General features: G+C 49.6%; 1 protein-coding gene across 1 annotated transcript; it reads left to right on the top strand.

Annotated features, from left to right (window-relative positions):
• Positions 1–3,157: 3,157 nt before the first annotated feature.
• Positions 3,158–4,270, top strand: LOC119357326 (basic endochitinase C-like). The gene has a single exon (XM_037624323.1). It carries the CDS (start codon positions 3,158–3,160, stop codon positions 4,157–4,159), a length of 1,002 nt encoding a protein of 333 aa, XP_037480220.1. The 3' UTR covers positions 4,160–4,270.
• Positions 4,271–9,441: the final 5,171 nt, after the last annotated feature.

The following is a 9,441-nucleotide window of genomic DNA, read 5'->3' as shown; positions in this document are numbered from 1 at the left end:
ACACAATCTGATAATGAACATGAACCTAGTGATCTATCTATCTATCTATCTATCTATCTATCTATCTATCTATCTATCTATATATCTATCTATACCTATACTAATTACAGACTCCCACATTAATTAGAAATTACCGGCCGTTCATCTAATGGGACCGAGTTATAACGGTGTAGATCTATCCACATAATCCCCGCAATCTAAGAAAAAAACAGACATAACATTGCTTAAAAAAATTAGCGTTTTGTTGTGAAAACCCAATCTAGGCTCACGTAAAAAAACCAATCTAGGCTCACGTAAAAAAACAATTGAGGCTAGCCATAACAAAAACCAATCTATCATACTACTACCATAAAATTTCAGGATTGACGTTAACTCTAAGAAGACACATAAATTTAGCCTTCAGATGTTAAACAGATGGTTAAGATCAAATAACGGATCGTGGTTAGAGTCCTAGAGATAAATCAATCGTGGCTAGAGTCCTAAAGGTACACAATTGTGGCCAACAGTAGTTAGATTCCTCAAACTACACGATTTGTAGTCCAACCCAATTCCACTATGAGATTATATTATGTAGGAAAAAAATGTAAACGCAACATCTCTGCCCCTCACGGCCTGATGGTTGATTGCGTCCTTATCCCCGCCCATCTCTTCCTACGCCTCGCCCCTTCTCATGTCTTCCACGAGCCCAGGCTACTACCTCCTCCTATTGTATCGTGAGATCTACAATTCCTCCTCAATCTGGCGGCCCTAAGTCCACTCCCCCGGCATGCCTCAGATTAGTTTGTGTTTTGCTAGCGCAGGAGGAGAAGCGACCTCTGTCTTAGCAGAGCCCTGCGTCACCGATTAATTCTGTAGACAACATGACGGCGAAGCAACAAAGAAACCTGTACTTCCTCTGATTTATCTTGAGCAAGCATCCGAATAGACGATCGGTCATGTGCGCAGCTGCTGCAAACGACACCAGAACAGACGAACTTACGGAGCAGCTAGCCGGGCAGAAAATAAGTGCACGCAAGCACAAGAGATATCTCTTGATGGCCATAGGTACGTATTATTGTATTAATATGATGTCTTCTTTATTGCTTCATGAGTAGATTTCATATACCGCATAGGTACATAATGTTATTATGGATGAAGCTAGCTGACTATTCAACAACTTACGTGCTTCCCATGTCCTCCAGGTGATCCCGGTGTGAGAGGGGATATTCAACATTGTTGAAATTTCGTTCTGGAAAGGAATCAAAAATAAGGATTGCTACTAGCGACCATCATTAGCCCAATGTCACGATTATTCGTTGTTTGCTCCGAATATCCAACAAGGTTGGAATTTAGCTCTCCGTTGTTTTTTGGTGTATCAATTAGTATTACATGAGGTGTGTACATCATTCATAGATTTACAGGTTCATTTGTACATGTTAACATAAATTGGAGCTTCCCGATGCAAAACCTCCAGGAGGTTGTCGTATTTGATCTGCCCATGCTGACAGGTGCATGTTTTTAGGAGGAACTTCTCCTTTCTAATTGGTACCATATTCGTCCATGTCCATACCTTAGTCAAACTGTTTTGGTCTCTTTAGACTAAAAATAGTAGTTTGTGTCCCAATAACTACTTCAAAGGATATACAAGTGGCCACATAGCTTAGAGCAAATAGGAATAGATTTAAAAAATATACTACCATTCTTAATTAGAATGGGCACTGGACTGAAAAAATTCTAGCATATATGATACAAATGACCATATTTATTTGAAGCGATGGCCGCTTGCTCTCAAATCATTAGCACTCAATCTTCACATCAGTTTTTGAAAGAATACATAGGAAAACAATAATGGAATCACTGGCCAATGCCTCATGTGGACCATTTTTAATTGGAACTCGACGTTTCTGACTATGACGTGTTCCGATAAATTGATGATCTTAATCTCTTTTATGCTTAGTGGTTCTTCAATGTCGTTAAAATTTCTTTGACGTAAAGAGATATATATTTATTCATGAGAGGTTTATATTTGTTCATGAGGAATAATTTTGCAGCCTCTCCTCTAATATGCATGTGTTGTTACCTCTTTTATCCTGTAAATTATGTTCCCACTTGGAATGAAATGTAAATATGTCCTGCATAGCTATTAAGTACTAAACTACTCATTTTTCTGTTATCCTAATCAGATAACAATTGTTGAATAAATCTGTTGGCAGATGCCCATTTCTTCCCTACTCTCTTATATTATGGGACGGGGGGAGTAGCATATATATCAACATCATTGAGCGAAACTAAATATATGCATACAGTCGGTAGAAGCTATTGACATGTTTTACACCATGAGGAGTTGCATGTTGGTGCGCTTTTTAATATCTATTTTAGGTTTTATTTCCCAAATTTACAAAACAAGCCAAAATTTTGCCAAGTTTATGTTTCCCTGTCTAAAAAAAGTGAACTTGATTGGGTGTGAGTTCAACAGAAAAAATCTAAAACTATTTTAGTTACTTAGTTCACCTATATATGCCATTAGAAAAAAATAGTATAGTCATGATCGGAAACTCTATTTCTCTTTCTTGCTATTATATAGTGCCCTTCTGTTACATAGTACTTTGTAAACTGGTGTGCATCCCATGACACTGACGTCTACTGTGATGCATCTGATCTACATAGCAATCTAAATAGTGATAGTACTTTCACTTGATATTGGATTAGAGAACTCATTAAGTTGTTTCCACTGGTGGATTGAGAGACGAGCTGATACCAGAGGTTTGTGCTTTTTCCGGAAAGACCAAATATTATCCAAAGAGTGTAGTTCGTTCAATAGCTTAATACTCCGAGCACAAAGTATCAGAGTTCATTGTTATTTCAATTTTACACACATTCAATTTTTTTAGAAATATATTGAACTCAACTCTACCTAAATAACTAGCCCGTGCAGTCGCACCGGTTGAACGACTAGTTTCAATAATTTATGAGACGACCTGGTCATGTATTACGAGTGAAGAAACTAGACGTGGGAAACTTCATGTGGCTTGCCATGCTCCACTATTCAAACGATGAGCAATGCGTGATTGCGATGGCGTGCCACGCACCTACCTCCGCGACTTTTCTCCACCGATTTTCCACACACAAGTTCTATAATTGACGACACTTTCGCCCTTATCCGACACTAGCAGGAGCCATGAAGTCCACCACAGCACTGAGAGCCCGAAGGGCGGCGGCCATCCTGGCCATAGTTCTGGCGGCAGCGCTCGCCATGGCCGTGAACGCCCAGCAGTGCGGCTCGCAGGCTGGCGGCGCGACGTGTGCAAACTGCCTCCGCTGCAGCCAATACGGGTACTGCAGCAGCGACGACCGCTACTGCGGCGCCGGCTGCCAGAGCCAGTGCGACGGCTGTGGTACCGGCGACCAGGGCGTGTCGTCCATCCTGTCCAGGGACCTCTTCGAACGGCTCCTCCTTCACCGCAACGACAGGGCGTGCCTGGCTCGCGGGTTCTACACGTACGACGCCTTTCTTGCCGCCGCCGCCGCATACCCGTCCTTCGGCACCTCCGGGAGCACGGAGACGCGGAAGCGGGAGGTGGCGGCCTTCCTCGGGCAGACCTCTCACGAGACCACCGGTGGGTGGGCCACGGCACCAGACGGCCCCTACTCCTGGGGCTACTGCTTCAAGCAAGAGAAAGGGGATGGCACACCGAAAAGATACTGCGATCCGAAGCCGGAGTGGCCGTGCGCGTCAGGTAGGAATTACTACGGCCGCGGCCCGATCCAGCTCACCTGGAATTACAACTACGGCCTGGCAGGGCGTGCTATCGGGATGGACCTGCTGAACAATCCGGACCTGGTGGCGACAGACCCAACGGTGTCGTTCAAGACCGCGTTGTGGTTCTGGATGACGGCACAAGCGAACAAGCCGGCGTCGCACGCTGTGATCACGGGTCAGTGGACGCCGTCGGCCGTCGACAACGCCGCCGGCCGGTTGCCTGGCTACGGTGTCATCACCAACATCATCAACGGTGGGAACGAGTGCGGAAAGGGGCAGAACCCTGAGGTGGTTGACCGTATCGGATTCTACAAGCGCTACTGTGACGTCCTCGGGGTCGGCTACGGTAGCAACCTTGACTGCTACTACAACCAGAGGTCATTCAAAGACGGGCTCTCGGCTGGGCTCGCATCACAGTAAAAACGACTGGTCACACTAAGGTTTTCGTACGTGCTAAGGGTGTGGGTTCTCGATCTATGCATGTGTAAGGGTGATCATCAATAAATAATCTTGAGGTGTTTTTTTACGTAATCTTGAGGTATTCTCTGTGGGTAAATAATCGGATGAATACAAATATCGTGCAGTACTCAGTGCGTAAATAAGCGAATGAATAAACTTTTCATTGTTGTGCGTCATCGCTCTACTCACTCAATGCAGAGGCTAGATGTAACGTCACAATTATGGAAGACTTGTCTTCTTCTTTTTTAGAACGAGGACGTTAAGAGTGTTCGGCTTTAATTGAATAAAGCTCACAACAGGCAGCGTACACGCGAATAAAGTCTTACAATGCAACAAAAACCCTTAAAAGATCAAGCGAGGCGAGAGGAGTAAGTTTTGGATTACAAGCCGAAAACAGCTAGAACAGAGCACGCAAGCTCGCATCGGAGGTGCCAAAAGGTGTCTCACATCCCTACAGGCGTAGACCTGACGAAGACGGGCAAGAGCGAGATGCAAGAGATCAACATCTTGAGGCCTTCCCAACTGTTGAGTATAAGATTATTAGGAAGTATAGGATAGACTAGAATTTTGTCCTGCCTTGTCTTGTATTCCAAGTTGGTCATTGTACTCCAATATATATGCCCACGAGGCTCAAATAATACAACAACTATTCCGCCAGATCCCTCTCTCCCTTTTAACATGGTATCACCCTAACCGATCTAACCCTAGCCGCCGCCCGCCGCTTCCACTCCGCGCTGCCCCCGGGGCGGTCGATCTTCATGATCGTCGTCGGGGGCCGAGCCGCCCTTACCTAGGGTTTGTCCGCCAGTCATATTGACCGGCTCCCCTAGAGAGTCTTTTTCCCGAGCCCTTGCTCCGATTTTTCTCTCTCCTGCCGGTCACCTTGATCGGCGCATTTTCCTTTTGGTTTTCCGATCTATGCTTGATCGGTTTGCGTCGCCCGCCGTCGCCGTCGATACCCCGCACCTCTACTCCGACACCGGCACGACCGGCCGGCTACTTCACCGATCAGGCGGCCTCGCGTGACAGGCGGCCCCTCAAGGCCGTCGTCCGTGTGCCGGCCCGCCCGTCGTCCTGCGCCGGTCATCACCGCCCTGCTCTGACCGGGACACCTGCATCGCCTGCACCCGGCGGCCTCGAGCCATGCGGCGGCCAATCATAGCCGCCGCTCGCGCGTCGGCTCGCCAATCGATCGACGCCACCGCCTCCGCCGCGCCTGCACGGCGGCCTTGCGGGTTGCCTCGCCGGCCTCGTCCCCGGCTGCGTCAGGCCCGTCGGCTGCCCTGAGCTCGGGTGCCGCTGCTCTGTTGATCGCTCGGGCTTCCGCTGCTCGGGCGCGGGCGCTGCTTTGGTGGCCCGGGTGCCGGTGTTGATGCGCTCGTCCGCACGTCGTCCATCGTCGTCGGCTTCATCTCAGACTTCGCCGCCACCCCGTCTCCACCGAGTGGCGTCCACGACCTCGCGCGCGATCGGATTGATCACCCGCACGCCACCACGATCCGCCTCATCTATGCCGTGCGACCGACCTGGCCCATCGGTTGCGCGCGCCTCCGCAGGCCCCATGAAGACCGTCCCGAGTTCAGCGTGCTCCTCTACCGATCGAGCAACGGGCTGCCGCTGCGTCGCCCCTCAGGCCGCAGCGTCGCCGCCCCATGGTTCTCCTCCCGGCTGCACCGACCCGCGTCACCGCTGCGTGGCCCCTTCGGGCCGTAGTGCCGCGGCCCGCTGTCCACCACCGCCCCGGGGCCGTCCCCGTGGCTACACCGACCCTCGCGCCACCGCTGCGTCGCCCCATCGGGCCGTAGCGAGCGTGCCACGCGGTCCACACCTCCGTCCCGAGGCCGTCCCCGCGGTTGCATCGACCCGCGCTCCGCCGCTGCGCTGCCCCTTCGGGCTGTAGCGCCACAGCCCACGGTCCCTACGACCGCCCTGAGGTCTTCCGCCGTCGACTGACCTGCCTGCCGCCGCTGCGTCGCCCTTCGGGTCGTAGCGCTGCGGCCCGTGGTCTACCGTCGTTGCTGCGCGTCGACTTCTCGTGGTATGCGTCACGCCGCCTCCCTTGGCGCGGGAACACCATCATCCGCGTCGGTCTTCGTCACGCTGTTGGGTTCTCCTCACCTACTTCGAGCACCGCGGCCGCGCTCCTGACTTAGCCGCCGCCGCCACCGTCAGGCCGCCGCTGCCGCTCTTATTCGGCCGCCGCCGTCCACCTCCCTTCGTCTTCGTCTAGCACCAGCCCGTCGCCAGCATCGCCGTCATCTACCCCGACCACCGTTGGTGACATCGACCCCGCGTCGATGCATGGACGCCGCAACCGTCGTCGAGTTCTTCTCTGCTGGCCCGTCCGACTTCTCCGTCATGGCGTACAGCTCATGCAGGTCCCTCATCTATGCATGCCCATTGCTGGCAACACCAATGCGTGCCTTCGTCCACGACGTGTCCCCGGGCCTGGCAAGCCTGGTGCGGCGCTTCGTCAACTTGTTCTTCGTCCGTCTATGCATGCCCGGTGCTGGCAACACCGGTGCGTGCCTTCGTCCATGATGTATCCCCGGGCTTGGCAAACCCGCCGCGACGCGTCGTCAACAACTTCTTATTCCCGGCGCACCACTACTTCGACACCACAACGCCCATGCTAACTCGACACCTCCTTGCGCCCGTGGCTCCACGATGACATCCTCGGCACCGGATCCCCGACTCGACATCAACCACAACATTCTTCGCACGGCTACCTCGACCATGGCTACACCACCCTCCGCTCTCGGCTACATCGACAAACGGCACAAAGGGCTACCGCCTTGCTTGAGCAACCTCGTCGGTTTCCACTCCAGCCACGACTTCCGTGATGCATCGACCGTTAAGACTGTGGGGGGTGTCCGTCGGTTTGCCTTCGGATTCTTCTCCAGTCTCACCGTCTGCGTCACCACCGTTGTGACTGCGGGGGGATGTTGAGTATAAGATTATTAGGAAGTATAGGATAGACTAGGATTTGGTCCTGCCTTGTCTTGTACTCCAAGTTGGGTCATTGTACTCCTATATATATGCCCACGAGGCTCAAGCAATACAACAACTATTCCACCAGATCCCTCTCTCCCTTTTAACACCAACGTCACCCACTGCTGCAAGAAGATGACACAATTGAAGATTACATCAGCAGGATGGGAGGGAAAGACATCCTCGATAGTAAGTTTGTTCCTAATATGCCAAAGTGCCCAGACATATCTTCTGTGAGTAAGCATGTGTGCTTTGTTCGTCATGTTGAACTCACCCATTTCGAAAAAATCATGTTTAAGTCATGAAACACATGTGGCCCAAGCTTGATTGCACCTGTAATCGTGTCTCCAGCGTCGACCCTCGAACCACTCACAACCGTTCGGACCGCGCGGTTTAGACATGTTTTGCCATTCAATGCTGCCCTGTATCGGTCCACGGCACGGACATGCTTTCTCCCGCAAACTAGAGACAAAGTGGGGGAGGGCGGAGGGGGCTTTCCAGGCATCCAAACTGCTACCACATCTGCGCCGGACAACCCACTACTGGGAAAAGGCATGCTAGTGGCGCACCAGTTTTGCCTTCTAATGGCGCACTACTCGTGCGCCACTGGCATCACGCCATTAGAATTAAATTCTAATGGCCCACCACTTGTGCGCCATTAGTATCTGGTGTTCTAATGGCGCACCACGTAGTGCTCCATTAGTATAGCCTGCAGTGCGCCATTAGAATGCCTCCCAGGGGGCCATATGTACCCATGTGCTTTGGCATTCTAATGACGCACCAGTGGGTGATGCGCCATTAGTGTGATTATCATAGTGCGCCATTAGTGTCTTGTGTGGTGCGCCACTAGTATGAATATTAGTTTTTTTACTTTTCTGATTTTTGCACAGGTTACAAAATATTAGAGATAACATACAACACAGATCTGCTTAGCTTACATACAGGGGGCCATATGTAATGATGTTACCTGCGTCCACCAGATCATATCCAACACACAAGTTTCATCGTATATACATACATAGCCAACACATAGTTCCATCGTTACATATTACAAAAGTTTCACAATGTTCATTCAACACCGTTATCCACCATTTCACAAAAGTTTCACATTGATACAAAATAAAAGCACAAATGGAAAAGAAGCACTCCATCCATGCAAGCTTCCGTGAATTAAATCAAATCTGCAAAATGATAAACAAGAAGTTATAAGAAGAAGAAGAAGAAGAAGAAGAAGAGGAGAAGAAGAAGAAGAAGAAGAAGACTAGAAGAAGAATAAGAAGAAGACTATAAGCTTATTATGTAAACTTGATCATTTTGTGCTAACATAAGTAATTTTGGAGCTAACCTATAGGAAACTAAGCATATAAGCTCTAAGTTAGCATATTAGAGCCAACTTAGGTAAAATGAAGCTAACCTATGTCATTTTGGATAAGAAGAAGAATAAGAAGAAGACTATAAGGTTATTATGTAAACTTGATCATTTTGTGCTAACATAAGTTATTTTGAAGCTAACCTATAGGAAACTAAGCATATAAGCTCTAAGTTAGCATATTAGAGCCAACTTAGGTAAAATGAAGCTAACATATGTCATTTTGGAAAAGAAGAAGAATAAGAAGAAGTCTATAAGCTTATTATGTAAACATGATCATTTTGTGCTAACATAAGTAATTTTGGAGCTAACCTATAGGAAACTAAGCATATTAGAGATAACATAGGTAACTAAGTATATATATCATTTTGGAGATCTGACATACCTGACATAGTTCAGTTCTCATTGTTCTTCTCCTTCTTCTTCCTCAGCCTGATGCGCCAAGAGCGGCGAGGCGGTGGAGGTAGCTGTGGGATGTAGTCTTCTACCACAATTGGCGTGGTCATGTCGCCCAGCTGTGGGATCGCCGGCGCCACCACCAGTGCATGGTAATTGTCAGGCACCACCACCATCGCAAGGCCACCCTCAGCCACCACCATCTCCTGCCCATGGTCAGCCACCACCATCTCTTGCCCATGGTCAGCCACCACCATCTCTTGTACCTGGTCAGCCACCACCATCTCTTGCCCTTGGTCAGCCACCACCAGCGCTAGGTCATCCTCAGCCTGATGCCCATCGTCATCCTGCAGCTCCTCATCCCCACTCTGCTCCTCTTCTCCCCCACTCCAGTCCGGATCATCCTTCTTGTTGTCTTCGCTGCTGCCAGAATCGTTGCTGCTTTCGCTAAGGCCAGAATCACTGTTGCTTTTGCTATAGCCATAAT

Source organism: Triticum dicoccoides, chromosome 2A, assembly GCF_002162155.2.
Source record: "Triticum dicoccoides isolate Atlit2015 ecotype Zavitan chromosome 2A, WEW_v2.0, whole genome shotgun sequence".
NCBI lineage: Eukaryota > Viridiplantae > Streptophyta > Magnoliopsida > Poales > Poaceae > Triticum > Triticum dicoccoides.
The sequence above is the reverse complement of the archived record's forward strand: the minus strand, read 5'-3'. Positions and strand labels throughout refer to the sequence as shown.